We start from the raw sequence: 19404 nt of genomic DNA, 5'->3' as shown, positions 1-19404 counted from the left end.
GAGAAAAATTGTGATAGGGCCAGTCCGTTTCTGGACACCTGATAATAGCAAAAAGTTGATTTTAGCATCAAATCGTAGAGCTCCATGTGTAATACAACGTACGAAAATTTTATTAAAATATACAGGGTGGTTTCAAAGTTATAACCCTAAACGTTAATTTCTAGGTACCCCTTTGACCCCCCATAACTCCGTTAGGGGGCACATTAGGAAAATAAATATAGGAAGGACTAGTTTTATTTCGACCACCCCTATACACTCCCGAGAGATTAGGAGGTACTTACCGGACACCCTGTATATTTATTTATTGGAATCGACATTTCAGGAATTCATGATTTTGCCCACGGGAGCCTCTTCCTTCAGGGAAGCTATGAAGATGGGCGCCGAAACTTACCAACACCTGAAGAAAGTCATCAAAGACAAGTTCGGATTAGATGCAACCGCTGTAGGAGATGAGGGTGGTTTCGCACCTAACATCCAAAACAACAAAGAGGCCCTTGGCCTCATCAACGACGCCATCGCCAAAGCCGGATACACCGGAAGGATCGAAATTGGAATGGACGTCGCTGCCTCAGAATTTTACAAAGATGGTAAAGTATTTACATTGATGATAACTTAGATTCCGACTCCGACCATAAGAATATTCCTGATGGATGGGTTTTTTCATTTCTTAATAGTTTTTAAGAACTATTTATTTTTGCTTGGAAGTAGGGTATATCTTATAATATGTGACAAGTCTGTGTAAGTATCTCCATAAGGACATTCATTGAAGTTCATCTGGATCTTGATTTTAACTCTACAAATCCTTAGAACTTCAGGAAAATTCCACAGATAGTAGCACGAAGTGACTGTGCTCGGGAATGTGAAAAACAGATAGGTACCAGCGTATATTCCATGATAATTTTGGTTTTTGAAAAGGGGCGTTTGCGACACTTTAAAGAATTACAATTTAATTTCATGTTCATTATTCTGGTTATATTATGAATTATAATATGTGACTGCAAATTTGCTAGTTATTAAAATAATTCTATTGAAATTTGCCATAGGTCTTTACGACATGGATTTCAAAAATCCCAAATCGGACAAAAAGAACTGGTTAAAATCTGACAAGCTGTTCCAAGTCTACCAAGACTTCATAAAAGACTTCCCAATGGTATCAATAGAGGACCCGTTCGATCAAGATGACTGGGATGCTTGGAGCAACATGTTGTCCAACGTTAACATTCAAATAGTCGGCGATGATCTTACAGTGACTAACCCGAAACGTATTGATATGGCTGTAGAAAAAAAAGCATGTAACTGTTTGCTTCTGAAAGTCAATCAAATTGGTAAGTTTTAACACAATTCAAATATATATAGTTGTTTATTATGTCGACGGNTTACAGTGACTAACCCGAAACGTATTGATATGGCTGTAGAAAAAAAAGCATGTAACTGTTTGCTTCTGAAAGTCAATCAAATTGGTAAGTTTTAACACAATTCAAATATATATAGTTGTTTATTATGTCGACGGACAAATTGGCGCTCAACGTGGGGCAACGGAGTAGTTTCTTTCAACCGCAAAGAAAATGGAAATGTTCATTTCTAAAAGAGAAAATATATAAATATTTTTAAATGTTTTTGGTGAAGGAATTAGTTAATTTAAACAAGGATTTTTTCTTATCTCAATTTACGTGTATGACGTTACTAAGCGAACAATTAGGAAAATCACTAAATGTCTGTTATACTAAAGGATAAGAGAGTTCGTTTTTTTTTTATTTTGAAGGAAATAATTCAAGGATAACGGGAAAAATATAATCTGCCGATTTCCACAAGCCGAAGTAACAAAAATCGTTAATAAAGTTTTGCGCGTGCAGCTGCAGGGAAATACACGTCGTGTTGAAACTCCGTCAGGAAACTCCATGAGGTGATTTTACGGATTAAAATAATAGCAGTATGTAATGAAATTTTTTTTCGGATTGTCAATTGTTTGCAAGTTACAGCTTGTCGAAGTTCATTTTTTTTATTTTTTTATTTAAATAACTTATTTAATTCATGTTCGATTAGTCTCTCATTTGGCACACCCACTAAGTAGATGAAGCTCTATTGGACCAGTCAGAGAAAAGTTTCATTATGCGCCGCTAGAGGGCACTTTACCTAGAATTCAAAATTTGTTTGGTTCATAACTTTTTCTCTTGCTAGACATCACAGAAATTTAAACATTATTGAAAAGAGAAACAATATCAGAAAAAAAGATGTACTTTTGTTCATGCCGATAAATGTAACCGCTTACCAGGAAATCTCTATTAATGTGTTATTAAACATCAAATTTTGATCATTCTTTCTGTAATTATGTACAGGGTGTCCCGAAGTTAATGCAACAAAACTCGGTCACAGATTCTTAAGACAAATTTAGGGGACCCGTATTTTTTATTTTTGCCAAGTGGCCCCCCTCTTTCGGAGTTAGAGCCCCCTGAAGTCCGCCCCTAAGAATAATATTTTTTTAATATCTCTGAAACACTAAATTTGGTACACAGGGGTTTTATGACATGTGGAATATTAATTTTGTAAAGTTATTACCCGTCAGGAAAACGATAAAAAACTAAATATATAGTTTTTTTTAACCTCGACCATATTTTTTTTTACGTCTTAATCATTTGTAATTTTATCAGAGAAAGAGATTACCGAAAGTATATATTATATGTGCTTATATGTATTATAATTAAAAGAAATAGATTTACGTGTGCAGAAAATAAAATAAAAAACTTTTTTTATAAATTTCAACAAAATTTATTATTTGTATGCTATTTTCCGTGCTTTTTATTGGTCACATTCAGTGATTTAAAAAAAAAAACGTCAAACCGTCAGATTAAGAAAACCCCTCCAAATAATCCTCAGATTATGGATCAGCACGACCAGGGCATCAAGCTGAACCGTCTATATGAAAATCTGACGCGCTCGAGTATTTCAAAATGGCGATTTTTTTTGTATTTTCAAAAAGCTGCCACGAGATTTCGTCACATCCGAATCGTCAGTCTTTTGAATAGGAGCTTCGTTCGGGTTCACTTAACATCCCCTCTGAATATCTAACGCGCTCCAGAAATTTTTTTTTCCCCATTTTTAACCTTTCCATATGACCGCCCCCACCATCCAAATCGGCAGATTAACATATCTCCGTTAACGGAGACACGTAGGGCATGTACACTATCGATATCTGACGCGCTCGAGTATTTCCATGTGACTGTTTTTTTTTTACATTTTTGAAAGCCTGTAGGCGCTCCCCCCCACCGGTGAAAGGGTATACATCATATAACCTTTTTTTCTTTCTACCATCTAATCTTCAAAATCCATTCGGTCCCCACGCTCGAGTAAATCCCCGTTTAGCATCGTGGACTCCCCTACTATAATGCGCATGCTCGGGAAGAATATCCTCACACGCAGGTGAGATCTTGTTGATATGTCATCGCTGTCATCATTAGCGTATTTTCTCTTCTTTTTTTAATCTTAGCATTTTCTGTTTCTACTAAATATTTTTTTTTGTTTTTCTTGGTGCTTTGCTGTGTCAGTGTGTTTATCGAGTGTTTTTTCTTCAAGTGGTTTATTATAGATCGTCCTCTTAACCATAACCATAACCTTTTATTGAATATAATCTGTTTCAAGGCTATTTATTTATTCATTTACATGAAATTATCTTTAATGCGCATGCTCAGTATCACTGATATAACTTTAATTTATTAATTACTATAAAAGTCAATATTGTGTTCTATAAATTTATAATGTAAATATATAAATTCTATAACTCTTTTAGTTTGTCACTTTTAGGGTTTGAAACTTAAACTTAAATATTTCTAATACTGCCAGAATATCACGATATTTAAGGTTATGACAAAGAAGAAATTTTTTTGGCACTCATATCGAAAGTACAGTAAGTCGAAAATTGATTTAGAAAAAATACTGAGAAATTATTCATGACAATGTATACTATGGGGTTGCCTATTATTTGGCGTATATGACGTCACTACTAAAAAAAAGTCTATTGCTGACATTGCCCAGAGTTTTAGGGGAAGTTAGGGGAAGTGCCACAACACAGAAATAATTCGTCGTTTAAACTGTTAGAATAGGGCAATAAAAGTAATAAATATTATAAACAATAATGATAAATTTGTAATTAGTCAGATCTGAGACCATCGATCGCAGTGCCCTCTGGATTCTAACGTCAAAATTACAAACTCAATGTCGCGTACGTTCGCGTAACTGTTAATGATTTCTGCACCAGTTCTTAGATAGAATTCTATAAATTCAATGATTTTACGTCTTCCAGTAGAGGTCGCCACGGTCGCTTCAATAATTGAAGGAAACCTTCGGTATAGAAACTAGAAACCTTTTATTGCCAGATTGAGCGATTTGTCATAGATTACACGATTTTTCACGTCTTCCAGTAGAGGTCGCTTCAATAATTGAAGGAAACTTCGCTCTTAGAAACTTTTTATTGCCAGATTGACCGATTTGTCGCAGATTACACGATTTTTCGTAAAAATTTGATAATTTGATAACTAGAAATTTAACACTTTATTGGTTTGATGATATTTGCCAAAATGACTTTTTTAGTGTCATTCTAGAAAATCCAATAAATCCGGGATCGATCCAATAAAACGCACCTAATGATACTGATGAGCGCATGTTGCCACTATAATAAACCAAAATGTCCTAAAAGTTATTTTTGGCGTCATATTTGAAATTTCCGCTTAATGACGTCACAACGCAGATTTCTAGCTTAAATGAGGTCAAAATGAAAACAAAAAATAAAAAATTGTCATTTTTTAAACTATTTTCATTTTGTGTACTAAAAAGTTAGAAAACCTCTAATTATATTGCATATAGTTAAAAAAATTAAGTGAACATTTTGAAATATATTTTTACAGGCACAGTCACTGAGTCTATAAAAGCCCATTCACTGGCTAAATCGAATGGTTGGGGAACGATGGTTTCTCACCGATCAGGCGAAACGGAAGACACCTTTATAGCGGATTTAGTGGTGGGATTATCCACTGGACAAATAAAAACTGGAGCTCCTTGCCGATCTGAACGACTGGCCAAGTACAATCAGATTCTGAGAATTGAGGAGGAGCTTTGCGCACAGGCTCGCTATGCTGGAAAAGCCTTCAGAAAACCATTGTAAAGCTATCTTACCTCGTTTATATCATTTTTGTTCCGCTAAATAAAAGAAACATTTAATTATATGTAAAACTTTATTGTATCAAAAATGGAAACAGTACTTTTATCAGCAACAGATTTATTTAAAATGCTTTGACGTGAGCCCCAGCTCTTATGGTACCCCCAGACAACTTTTTCTGGCACATCTCGTTGGATATTCTAGTTGCCGTTTCTAAGTACTTACTGAAGATTTCTGTGAGTTTTTCACATTCCTAAAATTTTACTTTATATGCTACCACATTCTAACGGACTGAAGCAAAGACTTACCTTGAGATACGGTTTATCAAGAGACTGTGTATTTTGTATCTCTAATTCACGGATCAAATTTCGTATGGCGTAAACCGGAAGGCAAAACGGTAAGGCGGATGGCACTAAAGGCTTGTCGAAACCGTAAAATTCTTTGCCGTAACCTAGAGCGGCGAGCAGGTACTCGTTAACTAATTCGATCGCTTCCTCTAGCCTTCCAGAACTGTGTAGCAGTCTGAGCAGTTCCGGTGCATTTCTGAGCTGTAAAAATAAGACATTCTGTGACGTTATTATTAATTCGTATCATTTCACAAGCTAGTTCTTACCTTGTAAGACGCTAGAAGCCATTGCGGTACATAAATCCTCATCTGAATTATTTTTTTACAAACCACGTAATGTAACGTAGTCATATTCGGTTCTTCATATTTTTCTAAATATTCCTGCAACAACTGCCACACAACGTCAGCGGCGCTGTCTCTATTAACAGGAAGGTCTGAAATAGGAAAAAAATAAACGATCCCTAATAATTAACTGGTACGTTCGACCTACCTTGTAAGTCATTTTCGACCAACCAATTCCACGCGCTAGGATGCTCTTGTTCGGTAAGTAAAATGCAATGTTTTGTGAGCGTTTCGAAGATGCTGTTGTAAGGCAAATTGAAAGTGGTGCAGATATCTAGCGATGTTTTGAACAAACCGGAGTTGTTGAGGAGTGTCACCAGTTCCACAGGCGCTACAATTTTTTTAAATTAAAGTCATCAGATTCTCGTAAACGTCTAAGGATATCTTACATGTTATATTCGTCGGAGAAGTTGCGTCAAATCGGGCCAATTTTAGTTTGGCGGAAGCAAAAACGAGGTCCTTTCGGATCGTATTTATATTTATGACCTCCACCTGTTTTCGTAATCTTAAAACTTGAAGTTCCTTAAAAAAATAAATAGAAGCTACAGCATTGAAATAATAAATACATTTCTAGGATGTATCCCACTTCTGCTATGAGATATATAAACAACTTCACGTTCTTCATCTTTGGAATTTCAGTAATACCAACAATTGATTACTGTTAGTTTGACTAAACAATGGTACCTACAACTATTTTTGTACTGAACCAAATTTAGTACAACTGGGCCTTATCAGTTTTGCCTATTACCTTTTTTACTGAACTATATAAAACTAATAGAGTGGCAGAGAGTGAAACTGCCAATGAAAATAATTTTATAAAAAAACATATTGCGTTTGTATGCCTTTGTGACATGTTCTTTTAAAGCCACCATATTTTTTTGTCTATGCAGATGAAGTACATAAATATTTTTTTCTAGTGTTGTTACTATATACTTTTTAAAACAAAGATTTATCAATAACCTCTGACTGTGAACTAATTTAGATGAATTACATTATTAATCCACCTGATGTGATATGACAAAAGGGTACTAGACATGCAATAAACGCCCAATATTAATTTTGTGAAATGAGAATTACTGAATATGTCACTATTTCATTTTATAAAATTTTGGTTTGCTGTTTATTGGTTTATAAAAATGTTTAACAATACGGTAAATAATTTCGCAACTTTCTACAAGAAGCATGTTTTAACTGAAATCGAAATAGAATTTGTATAGTGCAGTGTTGTTTTATCAAGTTTAATTTTAAAGTAGTATTTAATGAAACGTTTTGTGACTCTACTGAAGTGTGTGTGAAAGTTATTTATTTTAGTGTTTTGTGATGATATGATGTGTTTGTGTGTCTTCATTGTTAAATGTATGTGATATTCTGAAAAAAACATGGATATAAATATAAAGATGAGATGCATGTCATAGTTTCAAACTGGGCATGCACTTGTGGCAAGTGAGGTATAAAAATTGGTAAATTGAGAAAAATAAACTTTGGAAAAAAATTAAAGGAGCGAAAAAATGTCTAAATTTTTTTATTGATTTTTTCTTTGTGTATAATGGTCGTATTGAGAAAAAAAAGCATCTTGAAGCTTGCAGATTTTAGTTCTGAAATCTTGATGAAAAATTTTTTTGAATATCACTCATGGTCATGGGCTCAGCAAATTTTTTTCTGGCTTAACAATGCCGGGGTCATTTATCCTGTTTTATTAGCCTTAATTTGTTTTCTTTTTTCTGTACGATTATTTCTCATTGAGATATCGGCTATTGAGTGAAGAGTCCCTTTTTTTCTTGATCATCGATATCTCATGGACGAATGATCGTACAGCGAATGAAAGGTGGGTTTTAGAGACCTGAATCAATCCTCTTCAAGAGCCTTTTGGTAGGTTTGATAATTTTTTTTATACTCGGTATTAATTTCAAAAGGTGTAAAAAAAATACTTTTTTTGCTGTTTTTGGAAAATCAACGACTACTTTGCAAATTTTGTGAAAAGTACCAATGTTTGTAGGTTATTTTTTAAATCAATACATCACTATGAGAGCTGTAAATTCTGAATTCAATCGGTCGAACTGTTTCCCTTTCCTGAATCATCAAAGTTTTACAAAAAATTAAAGGAGGTTTATTGCTCCTTGAACATGGAGCACATGGAACAATTTTTTCTCGACATTTGAAGTATTCAATGTAAAATTGTAAAAAAGAGGACGCAAAAAAATTTTAAAAAATTTTGAAAAATTTGACTTAATTTTGTTTTTTTTTTCTTTATTTGATGAGTATTTAAGACGAAATTGTAAGAAAAATAACCCAAAAATTGGCGGATCTGTTTTGAGGTCAAATCTAATTATGTATTTAAAAATTAAAAAAAGTGTTAACTTTAAAAATTTAGTGTGGCCGTCCTAATCAAACGATTTCAATTTTTCAAAAACCATTTGAAAGGTTGAGCTGTCTTTTCTATGTGAAAAAATTTTCAAGTATCTAGATGCTTTATTTGAGGCTGTGCAACATTTTGAAAATTCGAAAAAAATTAAAAAAAAAATTATTTTGTGAAAACTATTGAACCGATTTTAATGAAATTTGGTGTGTTGTTTTATTATACTATAAAGTTTTTTTACCAAAATTAGAATGCCCTCGAAGCAATTAAGATAATTGTAAAAAATTATCCAAGGAACTTGATTTTTTTGCCTTTTTTTCATCAATTATTGCTATTTTGTAATATCGGTAATAAATTTAAACATTTTTAATTTACAGCATATTGTGCAAAATTCAATTCTAAAACTTTTTTCCTTTTCAATATTCTTCCAAAATGCATAGGTTCCAAGATATAAGTAAAAAACTCAAATAAAATAGGTATTTTTAAAAAATTTTTAAAGATATTTGCAATTTTGAAAATGTTCCGGACCTTGCCCAGATCTAGGGATCTACACTTTTATTATGTGAGTTGTACTGAAGGTATTCCAGCAAAAATTAGTTTGCCCCCTCTTACATCCAAGTGGGATATTTCGACAAATCCGCCTTGGTCTAGAAAGGAAAACGGTTCGACCGATCGAATTCAAAATTTACAGGTCTCAGAGGCATGTACTAAACTAAAAAAAACCTACAAACCTTGGTACTTCTTGCAATATTTGCAAAGTAGTCGTTGATTTTCCAAAACAGCAGAAAAAGTTATAGTATACAGGCCCACATACAAAGAAAAAAATGATTACCAGCAAGCTGTAACTTTGCGTGCAGCTTAAGTTTGACGAGTCTCCCAAGATTTGACTACTAGGAAAATTCAACAGTGGTAAGTTTTCCCGAGATTTTCAGGAAAACATGTCAATCTGGCATAGACATGGAATGTTATGACCAGCACTTTTTTTTAGTTTAAATGAAAGATATATTCTTTTTAAACCACCCCAAAAAATTTGTCCGACAAAAATGTTGGGTATTTTGAGTTTGTCCACCACCCCAAATATGTCGATTTGGTGACATTGTGGTTGGTGACAACCAGCAAGCTGATTTTTCTGGAAGGGTTTGGTAACAAGATTTGAAATGAAAGTATCTTATTGTCCGACGCCCCGAAGATGTCGATTTAACGACAACATGGTGATAACCAGCTGTCGGACATAAGCCTATATCAGTCTTACTGACAGAATTTGAGAAAACAAACATAATATAAATAGTAGCTTTGTTGAAAATTACGTCCCTCATAAAACCTATAATATCCCACTTCTGATATCATGGTAGAGTATTTTGGTAATTTTTAAGTGAATAATTTTAAAACAATTGAATATTCAATCTATTTCGTGTAATATACTGAAGAAACAAACATTTTTACGTAGTAAATTCAACATAAAAAGTGGGTACTACCTTATTTGATCCGGCGACAGGTTCCAAGACGACTTCCTCCACTTCCTCCTCGGGATCCGCAGGCCTAACGACCCAAGCAAACTCAGGCTTGCACAGCTGCAAAACGTTTTTGGCCGCCAGGTAACATTTCACTTGTTTCTCTAATGCGTCCGCTGTATTGAGGTGCAACAATCGAAAGGCTTGTTCGTACATCACCGAAGCGGCTGTAATTTGAAATATAGTAAGTCGATTTTCAGATTTTATACGATTTGTCATACCCAGCCTGTGTGAAAGAGGTCCTCTCTTAATCTGATAAGAATACAGGAAATCGTAGAAGACATTATTAACACCATCGGTAGCCCGAGCTCTCGTCAGTAATATGTTCGTGAAGAATTCGTCCATACTCCCGTAAGTGAAATTTAATAGGATGTCTAGTTTTTTTTCATCTAACAAAGTTTTTACGAGGTCTCTTAGATTGTCTTTCTTGCGTTCGGCGTCTGGGTTGGAATTTAGCGATTCGAACGCCAATTTATAGTGTTTCAGAGCAAGGTGGTGCTTGAATTTGATTGAATATAATGTAGCCTGAAAGAAAGGATATAAATAACAAATTAGCTATAAAGAAAGAGCCATACCGAGAGAGGATTATCAGGTTCAACAATGCTTAGTGCCGTATTGGCCATATTTATAGCGCAATCTCTCGCTTTGTGCAGTTCCAACAATTGAATAACCTAAAAATAAACGGTTACGATTATGATTCGCTATCGGAAATCGATCTAGTCTACCTTTAAGTAATAGTTTATGTAGGCTTTAGTGGGATTATCTTCCGAGGTTCTCAGTATTCTCTGCTCCAAAAACGAGTCGCTAAAGATTCCTTTCGCAGCTGCTTGGAACAACTCCTGCGCTTTGTAGTTCTCTCCGCTGGTCAAGAATGACGCCGCTAGCAGGAAACTTCCTAAAAAAATTTACTCGCTGTCTTTGCCACTTGTTACACATAAACTGGAAACTTACTTGTACAGCTGTTCCACTCGCACCAGTTGCTCAAAAGTCGCACGTACTGTTGCAGCCACAAGTGCTGACCGCTGCTTAATAACCACTCCGCTAGAACGGTACCTCCGCTAATCGGCCATCTTTATTGTTAAAAGTTAAGGAACATGAATAGAATACGTTTAAAAAATTGTAAACTGATTAAAATGAAGGATACATGATATGCCTCAGGTGATTGAGGTATGGCAACAGCGATAAATGCCAGTGCGCTAACGCTTCGTCGCTACAAGTCACCCTAGCAAATGATTTCCTCGCTTCTTCCCCACCACTTGATGCGGTGAAAAGTTCCAGTAATGATACACAAGTGGTGGAAAATCGCAGATTAAAAACTGGTGTTAATTTTATTGGGGTCAATCGCTGGATACTGGATTCGCTAAAAAGAGATTTAGTAATTAGCTATTAATTTCTTAACAAATCTCTGGAAATCCACCGTTGGGTTACACAGGGTGTAACTTTAAGAGGGCGTCGGTTTTTTAGTTTGTACTCACTGCGGTAAGTTTACTAAGGCTGGCAAACCGCTCAGCCAAAGCATGATGTAACTTGCTTGTGTCAAAACCACTATTTCTGGCGTACACACAGAACGAATAGCTTCCAGTACACCCCATTCCTTCTCCTTATTTTTTAAAAGTATGTTACAAATGAGAAGGAGGTTTCGGCAAATTTGGAACCTAAAATAAAGAAATCAACCATAAAACAATTTCGTTCACATGAAAATAAAAATATATATGAAGTAAACTTTACATAATTTTTACTTATCCCGCACCTGATTTGAGCCTGCTGTCTTAGACATGCCGCTACGACGGATACTCCCAATTGGGAGCTAAAATGATACATAGCAGATGGATTGATCTCGTTATCCGGGTTTGCCAAAGTGTTCTCGTATCTTAGCAGTTCTAGAACTTTATGAATTGCTTTATATAGATCAAAGACTTGACTTAACATGCTGGACACCTGCGTAGTAAACTGAAAAAAGTAGTTGTCAAGGAATTCAAATACACATCCTTTCAATCGACGTGTATCGATCTTTACCTGACTGTCCATTTCGGACTGTATTTTCTCCAGTAAACTTTCCATTACAACGTCCGGCACTTGTAAGTTAAACAATTCTTTTTCAAACGTCTGTGAAAATATTTCACTCATCTGCTGTTCTAAATAAACGATCGTTTCAAATAAGTTCATTACGTCCCCAGTTGTTTCCATGTCTAGTACAGAAAAATAATTGACACTCAGTCCTCCTTGATTAATTTTTGGATGGAGTTAAGACATTATTAAGGACAATGTGAAACTAGAGCCTGACTTAAAAAAATCTACTTTTTTAATTATATTTTGTTTGCAATTTCCCAAAAATTGACATAGTCACTACATTTCAAACTGTAGATACAAAATCGTCTGTAGTAGCGTTTATTTTATTTACAGTTCCTAGAAATTTAACATGGTAATAACACTACAATCTAATATAGGTATCTAAAATGGTTTGTAGTTAATCTACAGGGTGTCCCGCCGGAAACTGCGTCGATCGATATCTAGGAAAGTACTGCTTCGAAAAATTTGAAAATTTGGCAACATGGCAATGCCCCTGCGGCGAACACAACTAAAATATCTAGAACTCTCCAGCACTTCCTGTTATACTGGAAGGCGAAACCAACTCCGTTATTTTAAATGGGACACCCTGTATATTACTGCAGTTTCGGATTCTATGTGAAATTTGAGGGTCACTTTATTATTTATTAATATTCCCTATACCTAGGAACAGATTTTGAGATATTAATATATATATTTTTTAATTTGACAGGAGCATGATGTCAAGGGGATTTTTGGAACCTGTAAAGGGCAGTAGCAAACACTACATTGTGGTATACCAACAAATTAAAATATTTAATACTAGATGTTCCATTTTTGCTGTTACATTTTGATAACTCCAAACAGCTATATACATATAATTTTGTTAACTTAAATGGAACACCCTATATTTTTTTACTCTGTCGTATGCAGATTGAAATTTCCTTTCAAGCCATATAATCATTGTTAGGGTTGCAGTTGCCCTATATTTGCAATTTTCTATTTTTTGGACAGTTTTCTCGTATCAGCTTGCTGTCAAATTGGCCATGACCAGAAACATTCCAAAAACAATTGAAATAACATGACATTTGTCAAATTAGTTGTCAAATTTTATGTCTGAATAGTTTTTTCCGAAAATTTAAATAAACATGCCTGGGGATTGTTTAAATTATACTAATGGGGATTATTTTAATTTGTTTGTTATTTATGGAAAGAAAATGTGACAAAGTAATTTCAACAACATGTAGAAAATCTGCTGCTTTTTTCCATAAATAACAAACAAATTAAAATAATCCTCATAAGTATAATTTAAACGATCCTCAGGCATTTTTATTTAAATTTTCGGCAAAATGTATTCAGACTTAAGAATAATTTGACAACTAATTTGACAAATGTCAAGTTAATTTAATTGTTTTGGAGTGTTTCTGGTCATGGCCAATTTGACAACAGGTCTGATACGAGAAAAAGTGTCCAAGAAGTAGAAAAAAGTAGAAAATATCTAAAAATATCTCTAAAAGTAGTAACGGCAACACTAACAATGCTTATATGGTTTGAAATGAAAATTTAAATTTGCATACGACAGAGTACAAAAATACAGGGTGTTTCATTTAAGTCAGCAAAGCTATAGCTGTTTGAAGTTATGAAAATGTAACAGCAAAAATGAAACACCTAGTATTAAATGTTTTAATTTATTGGTATACCATATGAATGATTATGGTGTATTTTATAATTACTTGGGATAGCTCCAGCTAAATGGAGCTGTGCACGTAACGTTCTTGAAGTTAAATTTGAAAAGTGACTTGCGACTTACCGATTTTCCGGGGTCTTCCCTGTTGCAGAGGGCCCTCAGTCTTCAGTCCGGAGTGGAAATGGGNTAACGTTCTTTTTATCTACAGTTCCTAGAAATTTAACATAGTAATAACACTATAATCTAACATAGGTATCTAAAATGGTTTGTAGTTAATCTACAGAGTGTCCTACCGGGAACTAAGTCGATCGATATCCAGGAAAGTACTGCTCCGAAAAATTTACACATTATTTATACATTATGGTATACCAACAAACTAAAACATTTAATACTAGGTTTTCATTTTTGCTGTTACATTTTGATAACTTCAAACAGCTATAACTTTGTTAATTTAAATGGAACACCCTGTATTTTTTTACTCTGTCGTATGCAGATTGCAATTTCCTTTCAAGCCATATAAGCATTGTTAGGGTTGCCGTTACTACTTTTAGAGATGTTTGCAATTTTATATATTTTGGACAGTTTTTCTCGTATCAAACCTGTTGTCAAATTGGCCATGACCAGAAACACTCCAAAAACAATTGAAATAACATGACATTTATCAAGTTAGTTGTCAAATTATTGTTATATCTGTAATAGTTTTTGCCGAAAATTTAAATAAAAATGCCTGGGGATCGTTTAAATTATACTAACGGGGATTATTTTAATTTGTTTGTTATTTATGGAAAGAAAATGTGACAAAGTAATTTCAACAACATGTAGAGAATCTGCTGCTTTTTTTCATAAATAACAAACAAATTAAAATAATCCTCATGAGTATAATTTAAACGATCCTCAGGCATTTTTATTTAAATTTTCGGCAAAACGTATTCAGACTTAAGAATAATTTGACAACTAATTTGACAAATGTCAAGTTAATTTAATTGTTTTGGAGTGTTTCTGGTCATGGAAATTTGACAACAGGTCTGATACGAGAAAAAGTGTCCAAAAAGTAGAAAAAAGTAGAAAATATCTAAAAATATCTCTAAAAGTAGTAACGGCAACACTAACAATGCTTATATAGTTTGAAATGAAAATTTAAATCTGCATACGACAGAGTACAAAAATACAGGGTGTTTCATTTAAGTTAGCAAAGCTATAGCTGTTTGAAGTTATGAAAATGTAACAGCAAAAATGAAACACCTAGTATTAAATGTTTTAATTTATTGGTATACAATAATTTAGCGTTACGTATGCCCTTTACAGGTACCAAAAATCAACTTGATATCACGATCCTGAAAAGAGTTACTAGCATCTCCGCAAACTCTTGCATCTGTCAAATTTTTTCTTAAAAAATTAATATCTCAAAATCTATAACTCCTAGACTCCTAGGTATACGAAATATTTAATAGTGACCTTCACATTTCACGTAGAATCCAAAAATGCAATAATATATAGGGTGTCCCATTTAAAATAACGAAGTTGGTGTCGACTTCCAGTATAACCGGAAGTGCTGGAAAGATTTAGATATTTTAGTTGTGGTCGCCCTAGGGACATTGCCATGTTGCCAAATTTTCAAATTTTTCGGAGCAGTACTTTCCTAGATATCGATTGACGCAGTTCCCGGTTTTAATTCTAAAATCGTTTGTAGTAGAGTATATTTCCTTTGCAGTTCCTCAAAAACTGATGGAAAATTACTATACTCCTTTCCTTCTAGTTATTTGTACCAAAGTATATTTTGTTTGTAAACCATTATTTGTAGTTATTTTGTTTATTTCAGTTTTTTTGTTTATTTTGTTTGTAAACCGTTTGTAGTTATTTGTATTTAAAAAAGCCAACAGAGTCACTATACTCCAAACTCTGGTTATAAATTCGTTTGTAGTTCTGTAGTTGCATACTACAAACAACTGCAACCGATTTAGATCCACCGCTTGTGTAGTACAGTGACCCTACGATAAATTGTGATGGTTCCACCGCTTGAAGTATGAGATTCGGAGAAATTACAAATGAAATGTATAACAGTGGCCTATTTACTTGCTGGCTGCCAGTTACAGACTCACAATGCACTTCCATAACCAGGAACCTTTCACTTGTTCTTGTCATTCTCGGGCTAGGCTATATGGAGGCAAACCCACTATCAAAGTCCCTAGACCACCACTATGATGTTTATTACAGATTTAATTGTTGGATTCAAGGGCAATATAGAACACCTCAGAGTACTATTGTCTGAGAAGCGGTTCCTTCCATATTGGCTTTAGAAGCCGTGATAAGAATTGAAATGAACATCAGGGCTGGCCTAAGGGTTCTAATAGCAGATCTGCCCCCACAGACCCTAGACTGAGAACAACAAGGGCAGGTCAAAGATTCCTAGCTAAGACTAAGAAAGCGAAAGGTAATTCTGTAACTCGAGGTGACCAGGTACATAGGCCATAACGTAATAACCCAAAAAAATTACTAGTTTAAATTTTGAGGAACTACAAACAAAACGAGCATAACTGCAAACAACAATAAACATTTTTATATCTACAGCTTGGATTAATAATAATACTCGTACATTTTAAATTGGAAGTGTTTTATAAAATTTATTTCCGACAATATGTTGCAAATTTTAAAAATAACTTTCTTAATCAACTAGAAACGAGTTTCTATTGAAATTAACTGAAGATTTGAATCAAATTCGGTGGATGGGATTTTTTAAGTTCCGAACTATATCTTTTTTGAGAATTGGAAAAAATTACAAACAACTATCTATCACAATTTATGCAAAAAACAAAAAAAAAATTGAATTTTAAAAGTAGGGTGCCAGGTTCATATTGCCATCGTCAAAATGTTAAAAATAACAGTGTGAAAATCGTAAATACCTTCAGCTAACATAGAAAAATTAACAAACTGATCCTTATACATGTAATCGCTGCACAGCATCATGTGCTCCAAGGGATCTAAAGGCCTCAAAAACGAAAAAGTAGATTTTTTTAAAAACACAGCTCCGGAAACGGAGGGCAATAACATCAACCCGAGAGGTTTCAAGCTTGCTATGTGATACTGAACACAACAAGAATAAAATTTCTGCCAACACCTAAAAATACGTATGCGTTGGAATTATTACTTATTGGGAAATTATCTGAATTTACCATTCCGCACACTCTAAGTATTCGTCATCATTTATATCGCTTCCGTTCAGAGTGTTCTGAATTTCGTTTTCAACTGCCATGCAAATCCTTTGCTTCAGGCCCGAAGCAGTTGCATGAGTGTCGGTGAGAATGGTAGATCTCTTGTATATCTTAAAAATAATGGTGTTATAGTCACTAACTATTTGTTACAGCTTTTTATTAGGTTTTTTTTATTTAATTGGAATATTGAAAAGAAAAGAAAATTTTAATTAAATATCACTTCAGCGTATTAAAAATTAATTACCCCATCGGACTTACCGTCATTCAGTATTTTTGTCAAGAAATTTTTATTAAAGTTTTAACAATTAAAACAGAGGTTTTCGAAACATCAACTTCAACATATAGAATTCAAAATGTAATTATCTACTTTTTCCATATTTTTTAATATAGAAATTAAATTAATCTTCAGAAAGGACAAAGTCAAATTATTTAAAAGAAAGAGTAATTACTAATCTACCATATTTCAAAATTTTAAGCAAAAACTCACCGACAAAGCCTTACTGATAATGTGTAGGGGAAATTTCCCTGGACTGAAGATATGCTGCAAATAAACTTGGCGAGGATCGCTCTCTCCGTCAGTCGTAGGGGCCTGATTAGCGTCAGGAAGTGTTTCTAAAATCACCGGTGTCCAGCTATTTGACTTAAACGTGTCGGACTGTAACGAAGCAGTGTAAACTAAACATTCGCCATCCTCACACCTCCACGCTGACCACAGACGGTTCGTTTGTAGCGCAAAATCGATCAAATCATTCTAAAAATCACGAAAACGTATGAAATTTTTTGTTCATATTGAAATAATGTAATTACCTCGAGAGAGTGCAAAGTATTGAGTCGTACGATTCTTATTTGCTGTCCGCTGATGAAGGGTTTCAGTATATGAAATTGACAACCTGAAGCGAAACTCATAAAGACCGCTAATATGCTTTCCGCACTGGTTTCATCTACTGATTTTCTCAAAACAGCTGTGAAAAAAAATTAAGCAAGAGGTAGGGTCACCATGCCAGTATTTGACCACTCAGTTGATTTTTTTACTTTAGACCTTTCATTTTTAAATCGCTAAATATAAAAATAAATTTACTTTTATGATCTCAAAAGTTTTTTTATCAAAGAATAATTGAAAACTAATATTTTTTCTGTTTCCAACAAACAATTGAAAATAGAATCATAATGATAAGTAGAAAAAGGGCTTTTTGGTAATATTAGACATTTACGATACAATTTAAACCTATTTAAGAATAGTACAACTAATGGTTTTTATCATGTATCACGACTTGTCATTGTGGTTGTCTACGGAACTGAAAGACATGTGAGAATTATGAGAAGAATAATTATTAATGCTTTCTTATTTCTATTCAAGTTTCATTATTCTACTACTAGTCGAAAAGCAGTATTTGTTGGATAACCGGCGCAATAACCCCCAATAATTAAGAATGATATATAAGTAATTAGTTTTCCTACCTCCTTGTACCCGATCTTTGGCAATATCTCCCGTTTCAGCCAATATATCGATAACAGCAACACACTGCCCCTTGGAACAGGACCAGAATTTGAGATGCCCGTTTCTGCACAAACTTAATATGTACGTTTCACCATCGATGATAAGAATCGACAAGCTTACTACATTATCACCATCCAAATTCTTTTGACTAAAAAAATAATAATTTTTATCCACCTTATAGCAACACGAAGCAAAGTGTAGTGTAAAATTTCAGAAGTAGAACATTTGACGTATGCAATTCATAATCTTACCGAAACTTCTCAGCTAATCCCGTCAAAAATCTAGGCATCAAAGAGTCTCCTTTTAGCTCTGTTGAAACAGCCTGTCCCTCTGAACTTTGTTTTATGAGTAACAACTCAGTGGAAGGATAAGCTAAAGCAAAAATTGCCTCTTCGGTATCAGGTAGTAAGTATGAACAAGCCAAATTAGGCAGCTGATCATCTAAAAAATTATTTCAGTAAGTCATGTATTATGAATAAGGTAATAACGTACTGGCAGTGCTTGGATTATTAAAAACATAAAATGTATTTGAATTTCTGGCATCCGAAGCGGAGGCCTTGCAGAATATCGATGGAGCAGGAAGTTCAGGATGGGTGCCCAATAAATCGTCCTACAATGCATTTTAGTTTAATTTAATTAATTAAAAATTCAGCTCTTACCTGTCTATGAAATCGGTCGGGATGAGGAAATATTAAACGATGAACGCTACATACAGTCGGTACTAAAACGATAACATTTTCATATGTTTCATGCACTGATATACCGTCTAAAATTGGAGTGTCGATAAATCTGTATCTCACACGATTCCCTGTCAAATTTACATCCAAACTGTGTTCTACAAGCTCCAACACATCGTAATTTATCCTCCTATGACAATATTACAAAATTAATCGCTGCTTTACATGTTAGTACGATTATTTACCAATATATAAACCTATTTCTTGTATGGTGCTTGGTTGAATCTTCATAACAAAATCCATTTGCTCTTTCGGCTACTTTTATATCCTGTAATGTGCTTTGGGTACCCCCTACGGCCAACGGAGAATAGTTCTTAATTAAGAAAAAAAGTGTTTAATTACCTGTAGAAAGAGTAATTTCTCTCCAGTTTTCCAGCAGTGTTTGATCTGATATAACTTCTCGGTAGCTTAATGTAAACGCAGTCATTTTATAATTTAAAAATACACCGCTCTATTTACAAATCCATTGATAACCTAACCTTAAATGTTGAAAAGATAACCGACCGCCTAAAGTTTTAGGGGG

The 19404-nt window shown here is 34.1% G+C and overlaps 2 protein-coding genes across 4 annotated transcripts in view; one reads left to right on the top strand and one right to left on the bottom strand.

Annotated features, from left to right (window-relative positions):
• LOC108908376 (enolase-like) overlaps positions 1-5155 on the top strand; it is a 7638-nt gene extending 2483 nt beyond the window's left edge. Inside the window, exons 3-5 of the mRNA XM_018712410.1 lie at positions 323-587; positions 1044-1325; positions 4899-5155. Of these exons, the coding sequence (XP_018567926.1) occupies positions 323-587; positions 1044-1325; positions 4899-5155 (804 nt within the window). The remainder of the gene's footprint in view (positions 1-322; positions 588-1043; positions 1326-4898) is intronic.
• Positions 5156-5206: 51 nt separating this feature from the next.
• On the bottom strand, positions 5207-19396 carry LOC108908773 (nuclear pore complex protein Nup160 homolog). Of its 3 annotated transcripts, none has more exons than XM_018712909.1 (24): positions 19224-19396; positions 19067-19172; positions 18804-19011; positions 18637-18754; positions 18396-18585; positions 18105-18292; positions 17454-17608; positions 17134-17397; positions 16608-16756; positions 16338-16552; positions 11721-11893; positions 11455-11654; positions 11180-11359; positions 10849-11064; positions 10656-10774; positions 10430-10599; positions 10280-10375; positions 9926-10229; positions 9669-9871; positions 6227-6359; positions 5986-6168; positions 5763-5929; positions 5458-5715; positions 5207-5402 (listed from the first exon to the last, which is right to left on the bottom strand). In XM_018712909.1, the coding sequence occupies exons 1-24, from the start codon at positions 19306-19308 to the stop codon at positions 5274-5276; spliced, it is 4209 nt and encodes a 1402-aa protein (XP_018568425.1). In that variant the 5' UTR covers positions 19309-19396; the 3' UTR covers positions 5207-5273. The 3 variants fall into 3 exon arrangements, with proteins under 3 accessions (XP_018568425.1, XP_018568440.1, XP_018568434.1); XM_018712924.1 differs by having other exon boundaries at positions 5458-5697; XM_018712918.1 differs by having other exon boundaries at positions 11455-11642.
• Between the last annotated feature and the right edge of the window lie 8 nt (positions 19397-19404).

Source organism: Anoplophora glabripennis, unplaced genomic scaffold (assembly GCF_000390285.2).
Source record: "Anoplophora glabripennis isolate ALB-LARVAE unplaced genomic scaffold, Agla_2.0 scaffold29, whole genome shotgun sequence".
Classification (NCBI taxonomy): domain Eukaryota; kingdom Metazoa; phylum Arthropoda; class Insecta; order Coleoptera; family Cerambycidae; genus Anoplophora; species Anoplophora glabripennis.
This window is presented reverse-complemented; position numbering and strand designations above follow the sequence as displayed.

Coding starts and splice junctions, on each gene's coding strand:
- LOC108908773 (XM_018712909.1), bottom strand. CDS start 19,308: ATGACTGCGTTTACATTAAGCTACCGAGAAGTTATATCAGATCAAACA. Junction 17,609..18,104: donor CAAAGATCGGGTACAAGGAG/GTAGGAAAACTA, acceptor TTTTTTTCACAG/CTGTTTTGAGAAAATCAGTA. Junction 17,398..17,453: donor ATACTTTGCACTCTCTCGAG/GTAATTACATTA, acceptor CGTGATTTTTAG/AATGATTTGATCGATTTTGC.